We start from the raw sequence: 27,934 nt of genomic DNA on the forward strand, positions 1-27,934 counted from the left end.
TAAACAAACACATGGAAAAAAAGTCCCACAGAAACCACATGCTTTTAAAATTTATTATCAAAAGCGCATTAAGTGGAACACTGAAGAGCAGAGAAATTGCAACAACACAATCTTGATTTTTTAGATCTGACCAAACTACTAGAATTGTATGAGCCTGAGTTACTCAGAAAACGTATATCATGAGCATATGAAACTTGTATTTCACATACACAAATCTCCATATTTTGAAAGAACATTCAGTGTTGCACATGCTTAAGTGCATGTGCCTTAAAACACAGGCAATCAAATGCACTCAGACACACATGTGTAACTCTTATTTAAATAACAAATAAGGTCAGTGTGAGTTATGCACATAATTTGGCTCCAAAACTCAGTGTTAAGACAGGCAGATTTATTGAATATATTCCCTGCACACATTATTTCACATCTGTCTTTTGATGGGGAACTTCCACTGACTTTAAATTAGTTAGTGTTGATGTACAAAGATGTGAGATCAGAATCAGGCCCTTAACTCTGATGAACTAATTAAAACTCACAGGGAGGTTCTGTCCTAGCATAAACTAGTACTAGTGTAAAATCTGCAGCAGACAGTTTTGGGGAGGCTCTCTTTGATCTTTGGTTGTCCCAGAGTCTTCATCTAGAATATGGGAAAGATCTTCCTGGAACATTCAAACTTTATTTTATTTATAAACTTCATACTTGATCGCTGTTGTTTCCAAACAAGTTCTGAACTCATATTTTAATTTGCTTATTTCAAAATGAAGTCTTCAACAGAAAGAAATGAACAGCATTTTCATTAAATACCAAAAGGAAAATAGAAGTAAATAAAAATGATATGTAGGTTAGAGATTATTCTTATACCATATAAATTTTTTCAGGAGGGTGGGGGAGTGTGAGTGAGAGAGAGAGATCACTCTGGTCTACATTCAATTACTTATGCTCCCCATTCTCTCTATGATGTAAGTGTCCTTTAAGGTCATGAGATGGGAGCAAAGTAAAAGAAAAGAGACATCTCATGGCTTAGCAGAATTCCAAAAGATGTACAGAGGATAAAATCTTGTGAAAAAGCTGCAAGTGCATGGAAGAAGTTGATTCATTATCTGTGGAATTTTAGTGACATAAATTCACTGAACCAGGCACAGAAAATGGATTCAAATACTTAATATGATGTTTGATTCAGAATTCGAAAAAACAAAAAAACAAAAAGCCTTTTACCCGTTTTATCATCAATACATGCAAGATACATTGTGGCGTCATGCAAAAGGTTAGCAAAATTGTGTGAACAGTGAGCATTTTTTCTCTCACTTGAAGCCTGAAAATAAATGCCATTAAAGTCAAAGAAGAGCCTCCAACTGATTTCAGTGGATGGCGGATTGGGCTTTTTGCATATGTTAAAATGATTAAATAGAATTTGTTAACTTACTTCTAGAAACTCTCACAAGCTCTGACACATTGAAGACTCCAGATTTTACAAAACTATCTTCAAGGTACCCTGAAAAAGATCATAATACTGTTGTCAACCAACTAAGTTAGGGAGACAAAAATACACAGACCATCTAGTAGCAGAACCAAAGAAAAGTCAAAAAATTAGGCTAAAACATGACGACAGCAGTTCACAGGATGGGATGAGAGCTGAAATTCAGACTGTTGTGTGCAAAACTGTGATTCCATAGGAAAAGAGATTCCTTAACACATCAATGGAAATGAACAAGCAATATATTGAAGTAATAGATAACTGGGAAAAATGTATCACAAACTCTCAGAAAGGTTCAGTCACAGACATCCTCTTGGAACTGTCACTTGATGTGCTGAAAATACCACTCAGCCCCCTACCTGCCCTTTGGGGCACCCCACCACCATACCCTACTGAGCCAGACCCTCTGATCTCCTCCAGGGTTGCCACAGAGTTGGGGTCGCAGCTCACATGAAAGTAGTACTTTCACTGAGGAAGGCTCAGTCAAAGGACTTGACACACCACCCAGTTGCACAGCCCCAATGGGAACAGAACCCTGTATAAATCTGTGGTTGACATGACTACATGGGGCTGACACGTTGACTACAATCCTGGAGGTTTTAGCTCTGAATCTAAGCTACAGCTGTAAAATGAGTATCTGATCCATCAGGTTAGGGAAGTCAAAGGTGGTCAGATGACATGCCCTACCCTGTTATCTCTTGCTAACTCTGAGAGACAGATGAAGGGCAAAAGAATTGCGTTTGACCCGACTGATTTTTCTGTGGGACAGTGTCCCCTGATCAAAAAAAGGTTCCCCACCCTGCCATATGTGATGAAATAGCTCTATATAACTTTCCTTCTCTCCAAGCTGCTTTCTTCTAACCCCACTTGTCTTTTTCTCTTCTGACAGTTTCTCTGTCTCCCTACTCCTCCCCAGCTTCTCCCACTCCCCTGAATGCAAGGGAAAGGACTCTTGCCATCGTACTGATCACAGATGGCCTAGAAGGAGTCATGCTTTCTTTCCTCTACCACCTTTTCCTCCACCGCCTTTGCTTTCTGTTGGAAGGAAAGGAGAAAGTATCCTGTCAATCCATATTTCCCTATGTGACAGTGAATAAATAATTTCCTTTCTTCCTCCACTTTCCTTTTTGACATTACAATGGGCAACTTGGACAAAGAGTACACAAACAGTTCCAACATTCGCCATCTTTCACTACCCTGTCTCTCTTTCCTCTTTCTGCTTCCGTTTCCCTTACAATGAAAGTGTAGTCTGAATTGAGAAAGAGAAAGAAGGGCTAACAAAAGTAAAAGCAGCGCCCTTTGTTTATTCGTTTGGTCTGTTCCCTAAACAAAACATTAATTGGCAATATGTTAAAATCAAATTCAGAAAACAATAGACATTTTTTTTTAAATCCAGCCCTACACAGTTAACCAGGAGGATAAGAGAGGGAAGGGGGCATACACATTCTTCCACTCCTGCCCAAATTCCCCACATCTCAGCTGCAAGCACAGAGAGACAGAGTAGAGTTGCCAACTTTCATATTTTCCATGCAATATGATTTGGGACCTTTTACAAACAGTTTTGCAATGGTCATCACATGTAATCAAATCATGAGCTCATAGATTCTGGGTTCCAGAGCTTCCACTGACTGATGTTAATATTCTTCTGCCTTTCACAACCTCTCTTATGGAGCCAAGGTCTCATACTGGAACATTCCAGGAGCGTGATGATTATTCAGCTATAAAATGCAAAAGATTATTTCAGACTGACCTTGGGGAAAAAAAAACCAATTCTCATCTGTTTGCAGGGTCTTTCAAAAGGAACAGGGCAGCTTACATGCTTCTCTGGTCCATATTAAACACAGTGTGACTTTGCCTCAGCTTTCAGCAATTCAACCAATGAAGGTCTACGGTTCTTCTAGAGCCCTGCTAAGGACTTGTCTTCACTGCAATGCAGATGAGGGTTCAACACAACTTTTGTCCCTAACCTGACTCCAGGGCACACACAACAATCTCTAGTTCAAGTGGTGTGTAAAACTCAGGCTGAAGTCTGAGTACCACTGACAGTCAGGTTAGGAATGCAGTGGGGACTCGGACCTGGTCTACACTAGGGCTGGGTCTACACGTTCCCCTTCCTTTTGAAAGGGGCATGTTAATGAGCAGGTTTGAAACATGCTAAGGAGGTACTGCAATGAATATGCAGTGCCTCATTAGCATAATGGTAGCTGCAGCGATTCAAAAGTGCGGCTTTTTGAATCGCGCGCTGCCCGTGGAGACGGGACCTTCCAAAAGGAAACCCACCCCCCACCCCCAGTTTTCGAAAGTCCTTCCTATCTGGTGATCGAAAGAAGGGCTTTCAAAAAATAGGGGGTCCTTTCGGAAGGTCCCGTCTCCACAGGCGGCGCGCGATTCGAAAAGCTGCACTTTCAAATTGCCGCAGCCGCCATTATGCTAATGAGGCGCTGTATATTCATTGCAGCGCCTCATTAGCATATTTCGAACCTGCTCAAAAACATGCCCCTTTCAAAAGGAAGGGGAACATGTAGACCCAGCCTTGGAGATTAAGTCAAATTTAAGGGTCTAAGGTTGATTTTATAAACCATCAGTCTACACCCCAGTGCACAATAGGTCAATTTTAAGGGGATCTAACGTCAGCTTTTGTAATGCTGATTTCCCTGGGATAACTCTCAAAAGTCTATTTTGAAATGTCAAACTATACAAGTGCAGACGGCCACGTTATTAAAATCAATTTTATTACCCTCCAAAACTGTCCCACAATGTCCCTCAGTGTGTCCTTTCTGGTCATCACTCCACCTCCGCTGCTCTCCAGAGCTGCGTCTACATGAGCCGGCTACTTCGAAGTAGCCGTGCCAACTTCGAAATAGCACCCGCCACGTCTACACGTGGCGAGCGCTATTTCGAAGTTGAAATCGACGTAAGGTGGCGAGATGTCGAAGTCGCTATCCTCATGAGGAGATGGGAATAGCACCCTACTTTGACGCTGAACGTCAAAGTAGGGCATGTGTAGTCGATCCGTGTCCCGCAACATCGAAATAGTGGGGTCCGCCATGGTGGCCATCAGCGGAGGGGTTGAGAGATGCCCTCTCCAGCCCCTGCGGGGCTCTATGGTCACCGTGTGCAGCAGCCCTTAGCCCAGGGCTTCTGGCTGCTGCTGCTGCTACAGCTGGGGATCCATGCTGCATGCACAGGGTCTGCAACCAGTTGTCAGCTCTGTGGATCTTGTGCTGTTTAGTGCAAGTGTATCTGGGAGGAGCCCTTTAAGGGAGCGGCTTGCTGTTGAGTCCGCCCTGTGACCCTGTCTGCAGCTGTTCCTGGCACCCTTATTTCGATGTGGGACGCTTTGGTGTGTAGACGCTCCCCTGCAGCACCTACTTCAATGTAGTGCTGCCCAACGTCGACGGTGAATGTCAACGGCACCAGCCCTGGAGGACATGTAGACGCTATTCATAGAAATAGCTTATTTCGATGTAGCATCCCCATGTAGACGTAGCTCAGGTGAGCAGGAGGTTGGGTGACAGGAAGTGGTGGTCCTGGGGAATTTTAAATAGATTTCCTTTCCTCTCTGGCCAGCCTGGTGAGCAGACATGTGGCTCACATCTCTGCAGCACACTTAGCACACCTTGCACCCAGGAGTTCTCAGAATCACAAAAGGCCCCCAGCACAGAGTCATCAGGAGATCGTGGACCTCACCTCAGTGTGGGGGGAAGAAGCTATCTTCCTCTAGCTCAAAGCCAACAAAAGAAAGGCTGATATTTATGTTAAAACTATCACAAGGTGTAATTCTCAAAGACTACAGCCGGGATACTCGGCAGTGAGCATAAAGATCAAAAGAGCTGAGGCAGAACTACCAGAAATGCAAAGAAGCAAATGGTCAGTCTGGGGCATCTTCCCAGGTGTGCCGATACTATGCTGGGTTTCACACTATTCTGGGGAGGATGATGAAGTGCATCCTAATTTGGTGGATGCACAGCATGCTCTACCAGAGTGTAGAAGCACAGCCTGAAAGCCAGGAGCTGTTTCTTGACTTGGAGACCATTCCCTTAACTCAAGAGGCAACTTCAGAGGAAAACCCAGATCCTGGAGAGGGCACATCTGGTAAGTATGCTTTTTTTCTACTGATAATATGTTGCAAATGTGGGGTCATTGATATTCTTCAACAACCACATCAGTCTGCTATCCACTCTCAATGACTCCAATACCACCCAAATCACTTTGGCTACGTCTACACTAGCCCCAAACTTCGAAACGGCCATGCAATTGGCCATTTCGAAGTTTACTAATGAAGCACTGAAATACATATTCAGCGCCTCATTAACATGCGGGCAGCCGCAGCACTTTGAAATTGATGCGGCTCACCGCTGTGCGGCTCATCCAGATGGGGCTCCTTGTCGAAAGGACCTCAGTTACTTCAAAGTCCCCTTATTCCCATCTGCTCATAGGAATAAGGGGACTTCGAAGTAGCCGGGGTCCTTTCAAAAAGGAGCCTCATCTGGACGAGCTGTGCGGCGGCAAGCAGTGTCAATTTCGAAGTGCCGCAGCCGCCCGTATGCTAATGAGGCACTGAATATGTATTTCAGCACTTCATTAGTAAACTTCGAAATGGCCGTTTGCATGGCCATTTCGAAGTTTGGGGCTAGTGTAGACACGGCCTTTCTGATCTATACTGTCAATGCCTCCTGGATATCAATGAAGCAAGTGTATATGTTCTTGTTCTTTCGTTGCACTTCCTCGGCTATCAATCTTAGTGCCAATATCTGCTTTATGGTACTTCAATCTTTCCTGAGCCCCTCTTGCTTGTCAGCTAGATGTTCTTCTTTCCGCGATTTTAATCTCTCCATCAGTATCATCATAAGCACCTTGCCTAGATGACTCGTTATGGCAATCGTTCTGTAGTTCTTGTACTCCAATGTACTTACTTTCTTGTGTATTATCACTAGCATGGATCTTTTTCATTCCTTCGGTGTCTTCCCTTCTTTCCATGCTATATTACACAGTTGGTGTATTTCCTGAATCCATAATATTTAACCATCTCTCCCATGATCTTCTCATTTCCAGGGCTCTTGCCATTCTTTAGTCGGTTCACTGCTCTTTCTACTTCCTCCTTGAAATATGGTCAATTTTCAGAAGGCATTTGACAGTATAGATCAGAAAGTGACTTGGGCAGTGTTGGAGTCATACGGAGTGGATAGCAGACTGATATGATTGTTGAAGGCTATCAATGACAATGCGGAAGCAGCGGTGAGAACATGTAGAGAGTTGGGAAGTTGGTTTAGAACTAGTAGAAGTATGAGAAAAGGAGATCCGATATCACCAAGTATCTTCATCATGCATCTAGAGAGAGAGTGATGGACAAGATCAAGGAAGAGGTAGAAGGGAAATCTGTGCATGGGATAAGAATTAGCAACTTGAGGTTTGCAGATGACACAGTTATCACTGAGGAAGATGAGGAGAAGCTAGCAAAAATGGTGCAGATGCTAAACAATGAAGGGAAGTGGTATGGACTGATTATGAATGTGGATAAAACAAAAACAATGGTATTTGGAGATAAAGAAATAGGAAGGAAGATCAGTGTATATGGGATTGAACTAGGGAACATAGAGAAGTTTATGTATCTGGGGAGCAATTTAACATATGATCTAGACTGTAAGAATGAAGTAGAGACTAGAATAGTGAAAGCGAGAGCGAGTCTGAAGTCGACGGACAAGATCTGGAAAAGTAAAGTGATTAGCTTAGGAACAAAGCTGAACATCTTGAAAACACGTGAATTCAGCAGCAAGTTGTATAGATGTAAGACATGGGTGATAAAGAAAGATTTAAAGATAAGAATATTGGCATTCTAGAGGAGTTGTTACAGAAAGATCCTGAGAATAGGATGGATGCAGAAGGTCATCAACAAGGAATTATATCAGAACAAACAGCCAAAAGAGAACCTACTCCAGAAAGTTATACAATGCTAGTTACAGCTATTTGGGCATATCTGCAGAATGAATAACAAATGAAAAATCAAGACCCAGGTATTCAGCATAATGGACAGTTCGAATAGGAGAGGCAGACCCCACAGAGAATGGCTAGATGATATAGTAGATTGGTACAGAGCTAGTCTACATAAACTAAGCCACTCAGCACTGGACTGGGAAAGATGGAAGAAAACAGGCACTGAGCCTATGCTTGTTGTTGTTGTTGTTATATGATGATGCTGAAGAAGAATTGTGGGGTGTAGGGTCTATGCCCACTTCCCTTAGAAAAAACTTATTAATATTTCTGGGGATGGAGCACTGACCCTGTTTGGACAAAAAGCTGAAGGCCTAAGACATGCACTCTTGGGATTTCTGGGGAGACCTGACTTGTTCTTGCATCCATGATAAGGTGTCTTACCATGCCAAGCCACCAGTATGTGATCTGGAAGCATGCCCCACATAGCATTCTTGCATATTTTCCAACATTGTACCTGGACAGAATGAGCAATCTTTCCTTATCCCTTTTCCTTATTCTGATGAGGCTGATGTCACATCTGCCAACCTAGAATGCATGGGAAGTTTCGTGAATCACTAGTGATTTTTTGCCTGTGACCTACCCAGTGCAGCACAAAACTGGAGCAGCCACTTTAAAATCCACGTGCAGCTTTAAGTAGCACGTGCTCCAGGCAACCCCATCCACCTGGGTCTGGCAGGCAATCAGACCCTCCCCTGGTTCACATGGACACCTGGAATGACTTTTAATGATTTTATTTTTTTTAACTCCTTCAGCAGCTGCTTTAAAATCCAGGCACACCTATAAGAATGCCATGATGCAGACACCTGCTCCTCCCAGGCTGGTGTCCGTTCAGACAGACTAGCGTCCGCTGGGACACATGACACTCCCCACCCTCCCCAGCATTGTTTGAGAAGGCAGGGCTCAGACACGTGGCAATTTTTTTTTCCCTGTGAACCAAAGGTAGCTCACCATGGCATTGAAAGTAAACTGCGGACACAGAAGAGCTTAAATCATTATGATTGGAATCATGTCTTCTGCAGTCTTAAGAGTCAGTTGCAATATGCTCTTCCATAGAGACAGACAGCCATTCACTCAGTCAGTATGGCCATTGTTCCAAGTAAAGATAAAAATATTGCTATTGACAGTTCCATTAATATTTCTACCCTTATTTTATCAGGACCCAACCTTGCTGGATGACAGAGAGGCCCCAGTTGTCGAGACAACATATAAGAGGTTGTCCCAAATGTGGAGGAGGAGGAAGTCCCAGCATGAAATGGTGAAAAGCTGTTTTGATGTTGTAACAAAGGAAAAAAGAGCTGACTGACTGGAGGCAAACCTTGATGGACTGTCAAGCACAAAAGCTGTCCATAAGGAACAGGCAGAGTAAGTAGGCTGAGTCGGTGATTTGAGAAATCACAGTGAACAACCTCTGCCTTAATGGAAACAGTGTTTCAGAAAACAAAGAAAGCTCTGTAACTCCCTCCAAAACATACTCCCTTATATGCCACCCCGTCCTTACACATTACCTTCCCCTTTTGGGGGGCCCTATATCCCCAGGCCTCTCTAGGCACCACACTTACATGCCACCCTTACCCCAGTCTTTCTCCTCCCCAGATTGGGCACTGCATCCCCCAGCCACTGCAGGCACCAGCATTTTAGACCTCTCTCAACCCGCTCAGTCCGCTCCCCTGCTCCTGACTCTGCATCCTTCATCACATTTATGCCCCCCATACCTCCTCCCTCCACACATCCTGCCCCCTCCTCTCATCATGGACCCAGAACGAGGGGGGAAGGTCACAAACAGCCCTGCACTCTAGCCCCACAAAGTCACACCCCGTCCCTGGTAGAAAGCTAACCTATGACAAACCATGATCTTATTATCCTTATGTTTTTCTCTACACCCACCATTCTGTCGTTAGTGCCCCCTAAATAGAAACATTATAGTTTGGAATAAGTTTCATTTATTGGTTAACATGCTTTGGGGTTGGGTCGGTGATGATGGTTATACGGCTGGAGGGGGTTTTCCAAAGGGCAAGGAAACAGCATGGGTTGGGGGAGGTGACAGTTAATGCCCTTCAGAGTCATTCACAAACTTGGTTTTCAAGGCAGCCATGATTTTCAGTGTCTCTTTCTGTGCTTTCCTGTTATCCTTTGGAGTTGGTTACTGATAATTTCTTGCCAGGATCTCTGCCTCAGCCCCCATGCAGGCATGAAACTTTCCCCCTCAAATCACAAATGCTATGAAGAATACAGTAGGCCCTAACAACAAGGGTAATGTTTTATTGAGGGCACCTGAACCTGGCTTTTAAAAGGCTAATGGCACATTCTATCACCATTCTTCACCTACGCAGCTTATAGTTAAAGAGCTCCTTACTAGAGTCCATGGCACCTGTGTATGGCTTCATGAGGCAAGGGAACAAGGGGTAAACAGGGACTGGGGTCACCCAGAATCACTATAGGCATTTCCATGCCCTCAATGTTAATTTTCTGATCTGGGAAGAAAGTTCCACTCTGGAGCCTTGTAAACAGACCAAAACATCAAAGGAGTCATGTGTCATGCACCCTTCATGACCACCCCATATTGATATCAGTGAAACAACCTTTGTGATCCACCAAAGCCTCCAACTCCATAGAGAAGTACCCCTTACGGTTAATGTATACTGAGGCCTGGTGGTCCGGTGCCAGGACGGTGATGTGTGATCCATCTATGGCCCCACCACAGTTAGGGAACCCCATGACATCAAATCCGTCCAATATCTCCTTCACATTCGCCAGAGTCACGGTCTTTCATAGGAGAAGGTTATTGATCGCCTTGGCTACCTGGATGACAGCAGCCCCCACTGTAGATTTGCCCACTCCAAATTGATTTCCCCACTGACCAGTAGCTGTCTAGCATTGCAAACTTCCACAGAGGAATTGCCACGTACTTCTCAATTGTCAAAGCAGGTATCATTCTGGTATCGCTGCACTTCAGGGCGGGAGACAGCAGTTCACAAAGTTCCTTGAAAGTGGCCTTATGCATGCCTAAGTTTTTCAGCCACTGCTAATTGTCCCATGACAGCAAAACAATGTGCTCCCACCAGTCTGAGCTGGCTTCATGGGTCCAGAACCTGTGCTCCATGCTGTGCAGTGCTTCCAGTGCTGCGAGGAACTCCATGGTGCTTCTCTCCAGATTTTCATATCTGGTAGTGCCCCCAGCAAGCAACGAACTGATATTGTGTGGGCAGTACATTCAGAAGATACTGTATCGCAGTGTGGGAACTGAATACAAAACACGGCAACAAACTCTGAAGTGACTCAGTATCCACATTAGTGTTTGTAATGGCGGACTGCAGTAATTATAAAACTGCAATACGATGCCATTTGTTTTCAGTGGGAAGCAGGCAGTGAGGGAAATGCAGTCTGGGATGATGACATCAGAAACCCAGAACCACTTGCGCCAACTTTTTTTCCCCCACGAGACACTGGCACAAAATCCCAAAATGCAACAGTTCTGCTGCAGGAACTGTCGGATAGGTGCTCATAATGCACTGCTTCCACAGTTGGACTTAGGTTACCTTGTGAGGACACAGTAAATTGACTTTGTGAGCAGTTTAGGGCACTTAAATTTGGCTTTATAAAATCTAGTGTTTAAAAGTCAACTTTAACAAATTTGACCTTATTCCCAAGTGTAGACATTCTCTTAGCTACTCTGTGCTCTGTATCCAAATATTCCGTGCAGTGGGGAAGCTGTTTTGCAGGATGGCTGCTCTCCCTGAAGCAAGGCTAACTTGAGAGGCGTTAACTTGAGTAAACACACCAATAAAGACAAGCCCCTAGGCAGCTGGGTTCTTTAGCTCAAGTGGAAGAGTCACAGCTGCCATAACACAAGCTCACCACTGTGCTTTGCACTACATTTTAAGCAACATGCACTGTGCATTGAGGGTGAAGAGAGGACAAGGATTAGGCAGGACCTTGACTCCGCACATCCCAATTCACTGGCCAGCAGAGCTGACTCAGCACAAAAAGAAGGTGAAGGGGAATAATCTGCTTTTGGTAAAGCGCAACAGCCAATTACTTCCTTCTGGAAGTGAGGGAGGAGCAGAGAAGAGATTATGAATGAATACCACAGACGTTCACTACTCTTTACAGGGAGTTGTCCATAAAGGTGCAAATTGAGCCCCTATCTTGCACAGTGACAGCCCAGCTATATTCCACCCTGGATAGTAAACTTTAAATCCTCAGCAAGTTCTTCAAGCCTTGCTGTGGAAAAGCTGAAAATAATTACTAACACACATACTTTGCCTGGCGCTAAGAAACAGAAACAAAGATTCATGCAGATTTTAACCACCTGAGGCAATTTTAAAAACAGACTGAAATGTCTTCATTTAATTAGACATATTATATTGTAAAAAAACTTGGAGGTAAAACACAGTAATACTAAATATTTGATTTTAGAGGCACAGAGCTGCATTAGGTTTGAAGCATTATGTTCTAGTGTGCAAGGTGGATTCCAATGGTGCCCCTGAGCATAAGAAAAATAAACACAGTCTGTTTAATTCTAGTACCAGCAGAGTTCAGTGGTTTTAACTAGTTAGGAAGTAAATCTGCTCTGGATTTGTTAAAAAAGAGTTCTTGGCTTCCAGATATGACATACAAAAATGTTTTGCATTATTAAATTGTTTTAATTTGTGGCAGAAGCAGACACTATAAATATTACCACTTGCATTACTATAGCATTTATGAGATTAGTCAAGGACCAGCACCCACGACTATAATGCTGTACAAAGACAGCGCCTGCCCTGAGGAGCTTGCTATTTAACTATAAAATGAGAGACAGCATATGAATATTGACAAAAAGACTGGGGAGTACAAGTAAACAATATGACTGTATCAGTCAGCATGACAAGAAACGGTTTCAGCACCCCAAGAACCTTATCATTGTCAAATTTCCTTTTTTTAGGCATCAGGTGAAAGGAAAGTTTTGTGGGAGGATAATTCATTAATTTTGTGGATGTTTATGAAGGCCTCTTCCTAAGTGGGATAGAGCATTTGAGAGAAAGAATGACAGGGTTATTTGAAAATGTGACAAGTGGACAGTGCTGCCTGTCATAATAGGCTAACTAGGGGTGAGGGTAACATCTCAATAGCAAATAAGATTTGACAGGTAGGGTAGAAAAAATAAAGACAGCATATGCTTGAGGTGAGAGAGAAGGGGTAGAGACTCAGTGGGGTGGAGGGAATGCAAAGAAAGGCATGGCAAGATCAGAATGACAGACTATAAAAACAATCTTTGGAACAGCATTCTGAATGGAAATGAGCAGGCCAAGACTGCATTTGTCAAGTCCAGAGAGAAGGCCATTATATCAATCAAGATGATGAAAGTTTGCTGTGAAAGTTTACTGTGTGGATGGACAGAAAAGACAGTATCTTAGAGACGCCACGCAGAAAGCATTGACAAGATTTGACATAGCTTACATGCAAGGATCTAGAGAGAGGTTCTAAGTCAAAAATTATGTCAAAGTTACAGGCTTCTCTATGGAATTCATGCAGAAACACTGGCCCATATTCCTGGCTCAGTCAGGAAAGGGCCTCCAGGACTTTTCCCTCAGGGAGCTGGGGAAACAATGGATCACATTCTCTAACTGGGACTGGAAACACATGGTTTATGATTCACAATAACCAGTGTCTGCCCCTTCCTTCTCAGAGCCCTGAAAAGGCCATTTCACAGAAAGAAGGTAGTAGGTTGGTTTGGGAGGAAAATTCAGGTGCTCAGTTTAGTCATGTCAATTTTGGGCTGAGACCTAAACAGCCACAAGCAAGATGACAAAGTTGAAGACCAAAATTTTAGTTAGGACAGAAGGAGACAAGTCTGGAGAAGAGAGGCAGAGACATATAAATCATTGTTACAGAGATGACAGTTAAATTTGTGTTTGTCAAGGAGAATACTCAGTTGTAAAGTGGTGAGGGAGAAGAGAATGGAACCAAGGTCAGAGCACTGCATCTCAGAAATTTGGAGAGCAGATGATGAATGTTCCCTACAGCTTTGGCTTTCTATCCTTCCAGACAAGAGACTGTTTTGTCTTGAGTACTCCCAAAGTTTCACCTCACTGACAATCACTTACTTACCAAATCAGACATAAAAACACTGTTACTGAAAAACTGCCTGCTTTCTCACTGTACCATATAATTATAAAATAAATCAGACGAAATATAAATATAGCACTTATATTTCAGTGCCTGATACACAGAGAAGTATAAATAAGTCATCTGTATGAAATTTTAGTTTGCACCGACTTTGATCATGAGTTTTGTGTTGCCTGTCGTAAAACTAGGCAAAAAGTTAGATGACAATGTACCCCCAGAAGACTTTTATGTACTACAAAGGGTACACACATCCCTGGTTGAGAATCAATGCTCTAAACGACCTACTGAGGGAGCAGATAGAGCAGCAGCAGCAGAACCAGGAGAGAACATATAGAAGCCAAGAGAGGACAAGAGTTGGAGAAGAGCATGCTCAACTATGTCAAAGGTGGTTGGATGAGGAGGAGAAGGATGTACTGGATTTGAGCTTTAGCTAGGAACAAGTCATTAAACTATTCATGCACGCTTTTCAGAGGAGGGGAAGAAAGAAAAAGACTGGAGAGGGTGTCAGATGGAACAAGAGGAAGAGAATCCAGTCAATAATATGATAAAAGTAAAATGCAGTATTGCAGCATTTGAACATTGAAGAAAATTGGATTTTAATAGTACAAGGCACCACCTTTCACTGTGGAATTCTGATCTCCCTACTAGACTGCACTTAACTGTTCATATTTCCATTATGCTCTTGTGTGCAAGAAAAAGATGTGCAGTTATATTTCAAACAATAAGTTTTTTTAAAATTAACTAATGCCTGAAGCACAGCCTGTGTTACCACAGTAAAGATACTTAAGATTCTTGGGGTTTTTTTCTGAATTGTGCTAGTACAGAACCTAACACAAGGCCTCTCCACTCCTCAGAATATTAATAACTCTTTTGATGTTAACAGCAGTCTGTACATAATGTCAGCTTTTTCCGTTTGAATTGATTATGAACATGCCTTTACTAAACCTTCACTTGGCTTGAAAGATACTGTACTCTACAGGTACATGAACACTTTCCAGAAGATCGACGCAAAGGTAGTCAATCTTCCAGGTTTCAATTTAGCGTGCCTAGTGGGTATGCACTAAATTGAAAAATTGGGGCTCTACCGTTGACCCTGTTACTCCTTGCAGTCATGAGGAGTAAGGGAAGTTGATGGAAGAGAAGTCAACAAGAGAGTTTCTCCCATCGACCTCCCACCGTGGGGAAGGCAGAAAAAACTGATTTAGGATACATCAATTCCAGCTACACAATTCATGTAACTGGAGCTGCATATCTTAAATCAGTTTTTCCCCGTAGTGTATACCTGGCCTATAGAATTAGATTTTATTCTTCTTTAAATTTGACTTTAGTACAAAGAAATTATCTGCCTGTCAGAAATTTATTTTCTTGTAATTCGTGGTCCATCAAAAAAGATTCTCCTATAACCTTAAATCAGTTTGCTGAATTTTTTTCTTTCCTTTTACTTTAAAGGAGATGTAGAAAACTTGGCTTTGCACATGTAGTTTTGAATACAGGAAATTGCAGAGGAGTAGTTTTTCCAAACTTAATACTACAATTATCAGACTGGGCCATTATGCACAATGGGCAAAAGGTCAGAAGGTTTGTGCACCAACTTTTGGGTGGCAGTATCTCAGCACATCATCATCGTGTGCTTTCCCTAACTTTTGCGCAAGCAATCACTTTCACACACACCCAAATACTGAATTAATTATTGCAGTTTTCAAATACTTTTGAGGCAAAGCTATTAACCCTTTTTGTTTAATTGAACTTCCGGTGTACAGGTGGGGTTCTCAAAAATGACTTAAAAAGCTTACCTGTCATGTCTGGTTTTACAAATCCTGAATCAGCTGCTCTAGTGTTTTTGATTTAATTATACCTTTTAGGACTAGAATGCCTGTTTATGCTTTGTTGTATACTGCCTAAAGACACACTCGATATCTGCAACACTAAATACTACCTTTTTTCATTTAAACCACCCTGATGCTGAGCAATTCACAGTGATCCAATCAATCTATTAAAAAGATTTCTACACTTTCACTTTTGTGTTTGTAAAAGGGAGACATATAAGCTAATATCAGGAAAAATTCCTAGAAGTGAGATCAGCTAGGCTGCAGTGTTACTCTCAAGGGAAGTGATGGAAGCCCAAGCCTTTGTAACACAAGACACAACAACATAAAATGTGCTGTAGGAAGCACAGCAGGGACTGATTTTATAATTAGGTAATCTAATCCGATGGATGGTCTAATAGATTCTCTCTCTATAGCTCACATGATTTCAACGGTACTTGGCATTTCTATTGCTCCTTTCATCTGAGAATATCAGAGCACTTTATAACATTAAGGACCAGATCCCTTACTATGTGCAATACCTCACTTCTCCAGGGAGTCCATTCATTTTAATGGGACTAATGGTGGAATTAAGTATTACTCAATTTGAGTAGGGGCATCACCAAATAATCCCGGTAACACTATGTGAAGTGGGGTCACAGTAAACAACATTAATACATTGTACTGCTTATTTCTAATTACTGGTGTGTTTTTGTATAGTACACTAATAAATATGCAGAGATGCAGGACCAATTGGTACAGTTGGGGGGGGAGGCACGAGCCATTGAGCCAAACTGTAAAGGGTGTATATCATGGAAACCACTTTAAACCAGGGGATGTAGCAGCAACACCAGCACCTCTAGTTCAAGATTCTATTCAAATATGCTCATAAAGAGTTTGAGTTTCTCATCCAGGTGTGGGATGTACTCAAATATGGAAACAGGCAGCTGCACCAACTACATTAGTTTCAGAAGTGTAATGTGGAAGTTAAACTAAGGCCTTGTCTCCAATATAAATACAATTCAGGATTGGGTTACAACATGGTTGTCCCTGAACTGGTTACATGATTAAGGTTGAGCTTGTGTGTTGTAACGGGGAGAGAGGACAACCAGGTAGTAACCTACTCCCTTGACCCCATGTTGTATGTGGGTCCCTGATTTGACAGTATTCACATAAAAGCTGAGCCAAACAACAAAACCTTTACATGTTGCTGTAATTCCAACAAGAGAAACACACAAACTGAATTAAGCTCTGTCATCCGATTGATTGACCTGAAATCACAGCAAGAAATGCAAGAAAAAATAAAATGTATGCATATAGCATCTTCTTTCCCAAAGGATCCTGAAGTCTTTCACAAAACTCAACCTCTTTTTTTTTTAAATGGGTCAATGGGAGCTGGGTAGTTAGCACTTAAAAAATCAAGGTCACTGATTTAGTGCCTAAGTAAGAACTTAACAGCCTAACATTAAGAGACTATTTATGGAGAATAAAATTGATTATGTACCTCAAGAAATAAAAATCATTTTATCTACCTCATCAACATGACTATATCTGGAGTAAAAATCAGTAGCAATTTTACAACTCAGAGCAATATTACAGAATAAACCTGAGAGTAAGGTGAGGTGGCATTCCATATGCTTTATGAAGATATGTTTATTGTATGAATATGAGATAATAGATATATTTTTTGCAAGATGGCTCGTGTAAGATGCCATTGGAAAGGCTGTGATTTATTTAATATGATTATCCTGTTTGTATGCATGTACAATTTATGTATTGAGACTTGGGAGTAAGGACTGTAGATTTATATTACCAATGTCTTCACACTGGGTGAAGCCTACCCCCAATTATTTAGGTTCAACAGTGAAAAGCCCAAAAGTGCCGACAGCCCATCAGCAAGAGACAGTGGACTGTAAAAGAGCTCAGTCTTCCTGCGAACACATGGGTCAGCCTGTGAGGAATGGCTACAAGGGCTGTACTGAGACATCTGATGTCACCAGACACTGGACTCTATCTTGAATGCTGTATTTTAACATGAAGTTGGGAAACAAAGGACTCCCACCTTATGGAAATCCTATTTCAGGGTAGGGAGTCAGATAATCCAAGTCACCCAGGCTACCTCACCTAATATGACTGTTGGAAACAAAGAAGACTGAACTGGAGGTAGGTGCTGGGGCCAGGAAGGACTTCTGGCCTACAAAGACCATCAGAACCACATTTAAGGTGAGAACTTATATCTAACTAGTTTCTTCAGTGTGTTGATCTTAGATTGTGTACTTCTGTGTTATTTTCTTAGCAATCTGCTTTGTTCTGTTTGCTACATCTTTATCCACTTAGAAATCTTTTCATAGTTAATAAACTTATTTCTGGTCTATAATATAACCTAGGTTATGTGGCTTCTAACTAGAAGGGCTGAGAGGCTGTGCATACCTTCTTCCACATAGAGGAAAGAGGCAAACTTAATATAACTCTGAGTTAGTATCCCAAGGCGGGGGCAAGGGGCATCTGCGTGCCTGAGTAAATCCCTTAAACTGAGTTTTCCCAGAGCTGTTCTCAGTGTCTGTGTTTTCTGCAGTTGGGTGTGACCCTGCCTGTGTGCTTTGCTAAAGGAAACTCTAGTGCCTGGTTCAGGAAGACAGAGTTAAAGAGAGTCCCAGGCTGGTAAACTAGACTGACTCAGTGGTATCTCAGCACTTCATCTGGCACCTCAGGGGTCACAAGCTGTCACAACCATAATCAGCTGAAAATACAAGGGGAATTCACAAGCTACAACACCTATTCTTGTGAACAGTGTCATAAAATCAATTCAAATTATACATTGTCAAGATGCCACGCTCCAGCTCACTCTGCCCTGTAACACCATACTGCAACACTGGCACAGTATTGAGAAATTCACTTCAGAGACACAGTCAAAAAGGTGTATACTTGTCTCAGGTTTGCTAAATTGGGTTAAAACATGAGTGAAGCAATGCAAACTCAGCTGTTAATTCAGGTTAGCAGCATGAGTTAAAACCTAGGTTGAACATAAGCTGCTAACCCAAGTGAATAGCAGAATTGTCATGTTTTTACGTCTATTTTAACCCAGGTTGAGAACACACCTCCCCCCTTTCAACAGCAATGAAGATACCCTCCACCATGGACATTACTTCTTGTAGCATTCTAGGGAGGAAAAGTTTCAAAGACTGTCAAAGTCCAGACTACCCCAATCTTTGGAAAATAATGTGAAGCTTAACTTTAAACTGATCAAGATCACAATCCAAGATGGTATAGCTGCAGGCACACATGAAATAGCAACCACAAACGTATTAAAATATCCACTCCCAAGTTCATAAAAGCGAATTCAAAACAGCTCTGATAGCATTTATTTAAATAGAATTCTGACTAACTAGTATTATGGCATTGTTGCTTGATCAAGAAAAGATGATTATAGTTATGAGCCATTGGAGTTTTACAACAAAATTTCTCTTCTATCTCTATTAATTAGGGGGTCAGTTCCCCATCAACAGGAGCATAACATGCAAGACAATAAAAACAAAACAAACCATCTGTGTTCAGAGTCACCCAAAACTCAATTAAATTTGCTGACCTAATTTCAAAAAGACTTGTAAAGCCTGATATCACCTATTATTTAAGGATTAATGCTGAAGATATATTTTATAAAAATGAAATCACAAAAAACTTCCTTCTGAATGGCTAATACTGTAGAGATTATTATAAAGGACGCAGAGCTTGAGCCAGGGGAATATTGTCCCCAAAGCTTCTGGCCCAAGAAGGGCTCAGACAGCCTCTCGGGCTCTGAACACAAAGGGGATATTTGCACATTCAGAGCTTTACCCATCCAGCACCAACAGAAATAGAAAGTGGTTCCCATTCCCTCCCTGCCTTCAGGTTTCCTTACTGTCTCCATCTCTCTTGGGTCCTCAAAACTTAGTTACCACCCTACATTTGACTTTATTTCCATATTGCAGGAACTTGAGGAGCAAAGAATGGAACATTTAGCCATTTTGCTATATTAATATTGCTAATTATTAATTAGTTGGTTTGGTTTAACTTTTCTTAAAACTCCGATGAGAAAGCTCTGCAGGCCTGAGCAATAATTAGACTTATAATAAGCAATCAGCAATGCTGATACTAATCAATAAATAAATCAGTGCTGCTAGCCAACAGCCATTACCAACCAAAGAGAGTAAAAATTTATGTCATCTAGCAGGCTGTAAGAATGGGGAAATGCTCGAAATGTCTCCATACAGAGCTAGGGAGCCTGGATTCTGCAGTTAAATACCGGAGTTGTTAGGGTTTGTCCTTATGTCAACATTTTTATTAACTGTTCTGGGCATTTCCAGCTCTTTTACTTCCCTTGGCAATTTGTACATGTCTCACATATGAACTTAATGGAGGATCATGGCCTCTCTCTTCAGCTCACACCTTCTCTTTTTCATGTCTCTGTGTGGATTGAAATAGACACTACAACTTAAGGCCTGGCTCGTTTACCTGAGGCTGGCTTAGGTTAGGAATTCAACAAAGAGAAAGAAAGAGTGGCTGGCAAGGGGTTTTAGCAGCTCTATATATTATAATAGTATTCAAATTATTATTTGGAGAGCAAGAGAGTCTCTGACTTGGGTGGAGTTCATCTGAATCTTTGGATATTGCTAAATTATCCCTGCAGAGAAGTGACCTTTAAAACTAGACTCAAAGGGACTTCTAAAGAACAAGTTTGGTGCTTTTACAATGTACCACATGAAAAACACTGAAATGTAAAACTTAAAGGAGGACAACCGTAGACTCCTGCTACAAAAGCTACATACCACTCCCACCACAGGCTACACAATCTTAGCACTGTATTATACTATCAAAACATTCAGTGTATTTTTAGGAATACATTTTAAAGAATTCCAGCAAGTGCACTTAATAATCTTTTGTTTGGCAAGTGGTGTTGCCCTCCCTGCTTGTTTAGGAAGGCAAATTACCAGACATGCTAAAGAACGCAGTAGTCTAGCCAAACCTAGAAAAACCCATTCTTAATACCAAGAGTCTTGCCAGCTACCACTCAGTTTCCAACCACCTTTTACTTGGCAAAACCCATAAGAAAGTAGTGGCATCGAAGCTCTTTCATAGCTGGGCATCGGACCAGCACATGATACAGGAATGGGCTTTCTGGCACTGATCGTCAACTTTCTCCTGGCCTTGAACAGAAATCAGACCTCTGCGCTCATATGCTCTGTGGCCTTTGACACCAGTGACTACATGGTGCCAATGAAACATATTTGAGAGTTAATGGCAATGGGACAGCAGTCATTCTTCTGAAAAATCTCACAGTTCTCAACCTCTCCTCATTACACTGTACAGTATTGTATGGATGGGGCAGGGGGCTGACAGAATTGCCAAGTGCCTGGGCAAGGTGGCCCAATGCTGCACTCCTAAAGAGGCAGGGCCTGAGGTGGAAGGCTTTGGGCTGGTAGCAGCCAGACTCAGCAACACCTAGAGCATGACATGCAGGGATCTGGCAGTGATTTAAGGGCCTGGGGTGCCAACTAGCTGCAGAGTCCTAGGCTCTTTTGAACTGCTGAGTCCCAGGGCAACTGTCCCCTTTACTCCCTCCCCTCCCACCCCCTATTGTTAAGCTAGTATATGGGAGAACTCATGCAATGCTGTGGGTTCATGTATCACTAACAGGCAGATGACACCCAGATCATGCCTGCCCAACCCTCCTCCATAGTCAGAGCAAAGGAGTCAGGTGAGGCAACACATAGCCTTCATTTCTTCTCCCCTCCTGGCAGCAAGCACTAGTGATGCCAACCATGGCCCTAGAGCAAGAGAGACTGATGAGATCAAATCTCCAGCTGGCAGCTTCACAATGCAACCAGCCACAGATTTCCCTGAAACACCTTTCTCTACCTGCCAGTGGACAGCTGTGGCTCTCAGGAGCAGATGTTCAAGGGCACTTGATTCTGCCCTACCAGATTGACTGTACGGCAGTCTGAGGTGCTTGTCCTCTTCCCTCCCTGAACTTCTATATTTCATAGCCAGGCTGCCTCCTCTTGCTGCTGCTGAGATGGAATTTAGGGGTCACTGATGACTGGATGATTATTCCTCAGCACTGGTCAGATGTGGTGCTCAATCCCCCATAACAATAACATACTTTTGTTTAAAAATGGATCCATAATATACACAGGTACCCCTTTTTCAAACAAAGCAAGGGTAAGTGATACACTAACATTTATACAGGAAAGGAAATAAACCCATCCCCTAGTTCTTTAGCCATCCCCTCTGCACGTGCAATTAGAGTGTTAGTAAGTATGCAGCAGGTTTATTCTCATCAGTGGCCTGTTGTAAGTTTCCAACTGTGAGACTTCCAAATGTGAACAGCTTGTTCACTTACAGGAGCACGCCTCCCTACAATCACCTAAATCCCCATCCATATTGCTGAACTTTGGGAAGCAGCAGGTTTACTTGTTATTTTTCTTTCCAAACCAGATCAGCCTTTCTTCCGGCTAGGATGGCCTTCTATAGTAACAGCATTCATGACTTCCTGAAGACTGCATAACTTGGCAGGCCATGGACATTTAGTGCTGGATTATGGACACCAGTTATAACTGAGATAAGTACAGTGAATTTAAAACAAAAAAGAAATATTACATTCAAAAACTGGCTCGTCACAAACAATGTAGTAATGCTGAATTACCTATTTTCCTTCTTCCATTTGCTCTTGGCTGAAAGATTACCATAGCTTCACCTCTTTTTCATATACATATCCTTTCTCAGTATCATTATATACTGTCACATGATATAATGTAGCCTATGTGCAGATATGGATCTTTGTGTGGTACCGGGTAATGCAGAAAACTGAGCACAGGACTTTGGGGTCCTAGTGGACTTCCAGTGGATGAAAGAAAGATGGGTGGACTAACAAAACTGGTGAGAGGAAACCCACAGAAAAGGAAGAGATTAAGAAAACTGGTATGATGGAAATGCATGAAAATAACATTATTGGTCAAAAAAGAATCACTGGAGAAAGCATATGTAATTGGGGAAAGAGCAGGAATAGAAAAAAAATCATATTTCATTTTAAGAAAATAACATTAAGGAATAGCAGAACAAAGCTTATGTGCTCGTCTTTACTAACTTAAAGTCCTGGTCCAAAACAACGATTTCCAAAAGTCAGTCTCAGCTAGGTCCGTATCTGTTAAGGGGCACTTTAAACAACCTCTCTGACTTCTAATATTTTGTTACCAACTAACCAAATTCCCTTGTTAGGTAATGAAAAGCTGTCACTTTTGAGACCCATTTGACCTTTGAGATAAATGAAAGCCTGAACATAGGTAAGGAAAGAAAAAGGAGGAGAACTTAAAAAAAGATAAAAATAAAAAACAAATGACTCTGACATCAAAAAATATTGGAAGCCAGCTGTTTTACCTAAAAACAAACTTCCAGCTATCAAAGGCTCTCATTTTAATTCCTCCTCCAATTAGTTTTCAAATAATACTGCTATTTATAGTAATGTACTTCTTAGGACCTGCTAAACCAGCAAACTCTTCTAACAGGTACAGTGTTCAGTGCGGTGAGAAGTCTTACTGATTGGTCCCTAGGAGTAAACAGGCATTCATTTTTGTTCTTAAAAACTATTATTACATGATGGTGGGGTGACACAGCAGGGTAAATAGAGGCTGGGTGTGTGAAGTATGCAGAATAAAATGCAGAGGAAAGTAAGAAAACAGTAGCCAAGGCTGGGAAAGATCTATAAGGGAGATGCTACTCTTGCAGAAAATTGTCTCTTATGATTGCCCAGTTATTTCTTATGTGATTGCACCCATGGTTCTGAACCCACACTACAGTTCTTACAAACTGGGAGGGTGGGTCTACACTAGAGAGTTTTGCAGACAAAACTGAGTATTTGTAGACAAAACATACAGAGCATCTGCATACAAAATGCATTTTGTTGACAGAAACTGTTGACAAAAAAAGCTCTGTAGATGCTCCGGGGGCCCTTTTGTCGACAGAGAAGATCAAAAGATCGATACGCTTTTATGTGTACAAAGGATCTGTTGACAGTTTTGTTGGAACATCTCTTCTGACAGCAACTTCTGCAGACAGATGCTTCTAGTGTACACATAGCCAAAGCGTATAGATTGTCTGTCCAATGCAGTGTCTGCCCTTGGCCAGGAAACAAGTCCTCTGGTGTTTCAAACTCACCTTCATAGTCACCTTGTAAAAGAGAACTTTTCTGGGCACTTCTCAGTATTAAAACTAGAAAGACTAGTTACAATGCTCTTTCTACACTTGTTACTAAACTGACTGTCTATTATTATTATTTTGTTAGGATAGAAATAACAGACCACTACCAGAGATAAAGGTTCCATTATGCAAGGCACTGCGCAATACAATAAAATGAATCTGTCCCCCAAAGAGCTTTCAATCATAACATATACATTTGTATTTGATCATACAGATCAGTTTGCCTTGAGATAACACCTTTATTTTCTCATGTGACCACTGTGTCTATAATTGTCACTCACAAATGTTTGCTTTTTCTTTGAAAACATAATTCTTATTTTTCAGCATGTATTCAAGTCTGTATCAAACCACAGTATGCAACTGTACATAGGTCCACGTAAGGTTGTGAAACAAACTCCACTTTGACATAAGTTGTGTTTGATGACAAATAATGCCATGATATAAAGAGACCATACTTTCATGACTACATAAGTAGGAAGAGATAAAGTCAGTAATATGTCTTTAACTCTGTACTTTCTGACTAAGGTATTGGTTGATTTCTCAACCGTAACATTGCATTTATTATCAATTACTAATTATTATACACATATGCAAGAAACATATTAAAATGGCAAAGGAAGGTTACAAAAACATTTGGATTCCCTCAGGATCTTAGATTAAATTAGATTACAATTAGATTATCAAAACATAACCTTTACTAGACACTAACTAAAAGATTGTTCTAAGACTCAACAATTTGAGTTTTGCAAAACTCCAACTTTATTCAAAGAAAATAAAATAAAGGTCTTAGAAGAACATTCCATGCCGTTGGAATTTAAGATTTTTTGTTGTTCTTGCTTTTACCTTTTAAAGCACTGAATAATATGTACCATGCATTATATTTTGAAATAAGAAAACAAATCCTAATTCTCACATAGCTTGGATGAAAACAGTATCAATGTCCCTCAACAAAAGTGGTTTAAACCTTTAATGTAAACCAAAATGGTCCTCAGCTAGAAGCTTGTGTCCATACAAAAACAAAACCTACAAACATAAAAAAAACAAAAAAGCCCACCTCACACTGCCTTGAAAATTTTAAAGTTATTATTTACAGATTATCCTGCATTTAGTTTTGCTTTCTATGTTATACAACCAGTTTGGTTTTTTAAAACATTATATAACAAGCATATCTCTCAGTTACATCATCACACACCACAGACATACTGCAAGAACAGTTTTAGTCAACATCTAATACTAAACCATTTCAGAATTTCCAGTGTCAGTTGTTGCTCCTCCTCTGCATCCAGAAAATATTATGTACATGCAATATTCCAATACCATGCAGCTAGACCTTAATCAGATTGATGTTGGTATCACTCACTTATCAGAAAAAAAAGAACCATCATTAAATCTGATTGCCTTCCAGAAAGACATCTTTGCTAAGTCCCAGAATGAGAGGCTACAGTAATAATTCTGTTGCAGGGGTGTCTCACATGACCCACAGGGAAAAATCCTACAGGGAGGATGACTGATATTACTTGTTCTCTGCCCTAGAATAATTACATCAAAATAATAAGTGTTTGGCCCAAACAACTCTGAAGGCAAACACTAGTGTTGATTCTCTTTCGATTCCCTTACTTTTAAGTACTACTCACGTGTAATCACTGCAATCACATAAAAGAAACCCAACTACTAACAATGGAGCTTTTAAAACTCCTATGAGTTAACCTTCTATATAAAGTAAATATATGCACATTTACAATGCATGCACAAAATAAAACTGCAGGAACAAACATTCTTGTAGTGCTGGTCACAAACTTTAAAGAGGGAACAATATTTTTACTGCCCTGATATAACAATGTCAGACTTTTGAGGCCTTTATCAGAGTACTATGATTCAGGATCTTGCTTTCTTGCCATCTACCCATCCCCCACTGATTAATTTTTAAGAAGCAGGAACAGAAAGAAAAATGCCTATGATTAAATGAATCTTGATGAAACTACAATCAAGGAATTTGCCACTTCAAAGGAGCTAATATAATCACAGCATGTCCTGATTATATGTACTTAGCAGTGCAAAATAGGTTGCTGACCAATTATGCACTCTTTTAACTATTAACAGTACTATCTTTGTTCTCAAACAATGTTACATTGCACATATCCTGGAACTCATATTTACCTGGTGGATTCTTGGCAGGATCATTGTGGCTTGGACTTCCTGATTGTCCCGAATCTACAAAGAAATCAAAGAAATGTTTTAATAATTTGTTTTGAAGTTATCTCACAGCCCTTATAAGGCTTCTTTAAGGAACAAAGTATTAATTTCATTATAAAGTCATTTCCCTGCCTTTCCACATAAAGGCATTTTTGTAGAAACATACATTGTGACAACTAAGCGGTTACATACATATAGCTTGTACTGTATGGCTGTGTCTACATTAGCAAGTTCTTTCAAAAACACCAGGCCTTTTCTGAAAGACCCCTGGGAGTGTCTACACACAAAATGTGCTCTTTCGATCTGAAATCAAAAGAATGCAGCACTCTTTCCAGTGGCCCTCTTCTTCTCCCAGATGAGGAAGAGCACCTTTTTCCGACAGATTCTTTTAGAAAAAACATGTGTGGACACCCTGGTGGTCCTTTTTTTTTTTTTTTTTTTTGAAAGAGCTGTCCTTATGGTGCTGGATTTTTCGAAACCCAGCCAGTTCTTTCGAAAGAGCAGGGACTGTGTGGACATGCTCTATCAAAAGAATAGATCAGTATTTTTGATCTGCTTTTTATGTGTGGATGCACTCTTTCAAAAGAAGTTTTTTGGAAGAGATCTTCTGGAAGAACTTCTTTCCAAAGATCACTGTAATATAGACATAGCCTATGAGAAAACTAATATTAATGAGAGATCATCGGAGTAGTAACCTGAAAAGGGGAAAAACCCAGAAGTGAAATGCTTAATATTATTTTTAGAGGAGACCTAAGAGGATGGCTGATCATCCAAAACTGAAGAAGAATGACAATGCCCTGCAAGCAAATATTCAGGGTGTAGACACGAACATTTTTAGTTACAGACATATTGCATCTACAGAAAAAATTAACTAAGTGCATTCTTCTATAGATGTACGCACATAAGCCATGAAGAGAAGAATGTACTCTGAAGTATATACATTATAAATACCCATTCATAAAAGTGACTATTACTATTCTTTGCTACATTCCTAAAGCAGCAATGCAAGTTAAGTTTAAGCATGCAGAGAAAACTTAAATACAGGAAAGGTAGAAAACAAAAACTTCTTCTTAAAGCCTTTCCAAAACAGTCAGTCAGTGATTGAGAGATAGATAGATAGATAGATACACATACACACAGAGAGAGCAGTATCATAATCTGAATAAAACCCCACAATTTGCCTCCTATGTGGCATTAGTAATAATGCAGGTACACAAGTTAATGATATTGGAACACAGAAATTGCCATATCAGAATAGGTCCTGTCACTTAGAGCAACCAATGCTGCATACTTCGGAGGAAGATGTATCCCAATCCAAAAGGAACCAAAATATTCAACAACCTAATATGGCAGAATTTCTTCCTGACACTGCCAGCAGCAAGGGATAAAACTTTATCTAAAACAAGACATCTGATTACCCTTGTCATTTCACTGCTGCTACTAGACATAAGAATGCTGACATGTATTTATGCATGGAGGAGGAAGGGAGCAAACATCCATCCCAAATTACTTTCATCTCTGTTGTCATTGGTATCCAGGCTGCCATCAGCCAGTCCTGCCTATTTAACACAGGAGACACTTCCTGCTTAGCTACTGGGACTTCTTCCATCAATATGTACCCCCACAGCTGCGTCACTGAAGAGCCTGTAGAACAGTGCTCCCCAACCTTTTCACTAGTGCAGGACAGCCAAAAGAGAACCTACTGCAGAAGGTTATACAACGGAAGTTATGGCTATTTGGGTATTTCTGCAGAATGAACAATGAATGAAAAGTCAAGACCCTGGTATTCAGCCTAATGGACGGTTTTGAATAGGAGAGGCAGACTCCACAAAGAATGGGTAGATTACATAGTAGATTGCTGAGGAGCTGGTCTACAGAAACTAAGCCACTCCACACCGGACAGGGAAAGATGGAAGGAAATAGTGAGGGAGGCATCCGACACCAATGGGTGCGAGGCCCATGGTTGTTGATGATGATGGGAGCCTATCGTCCCCCAAATCACTTGTGGACCCCCATCAAAGCCAATTCTATTTTCTATGATCATTGTTATTTGTCTTTTTTTTTCCATGGACCTCCTGCAATTTCCTCAAGAACCCCCAATTGGGAACCACTGCCTTAGAACATTTCTATC

General features: G+C 41.2%; 1 protein-coding gene across 6 annotated transcripts in view; it reads right to left on the reverse strand.

Annotated features, from left to right (window-relative positions):
- The window catches only part of NFIB (nuclear factor I B), a 252,079-nt gene that overhangs the window by 70,615 nt on the left and 153,530 nt on the right, over positions 1–27,934 (reverse strand). For all 6 annotated transcript variants that reach the window (XM_074994909.1, XM_074994907.1, XM_074994905.1 and 3 more), the window contains exons 3-4: positions 25,768–25,821; positions 1,424–1,492 (exon numbers count right to left, since the gene is read on the reverse strand). In XM_074994909.1, the coding sequence (XP_074851010.1) occupies positions 1,424–1,492; positions 25,768–25,821 (123 nt within the window). The remainder of the gene's footprint in view (positions 1–1,423; positions 1,493–25,767; positions 25,822–27,934) is intronic.

The sequence above is a fragment of the Carettochelys insculpta genome, chromosome 5 (assembly GCF_033958435.1).
Source record: "Carettochelys insculpta isolate YL-2023 chromosome 5, ASM3395843v1, whole genome shotgun sequence".
NCBI lineage: Eukaryota > Metazoa > Chordata > Testudines > Carettochelyidae > Carettochelys > Carettochelys insculpta.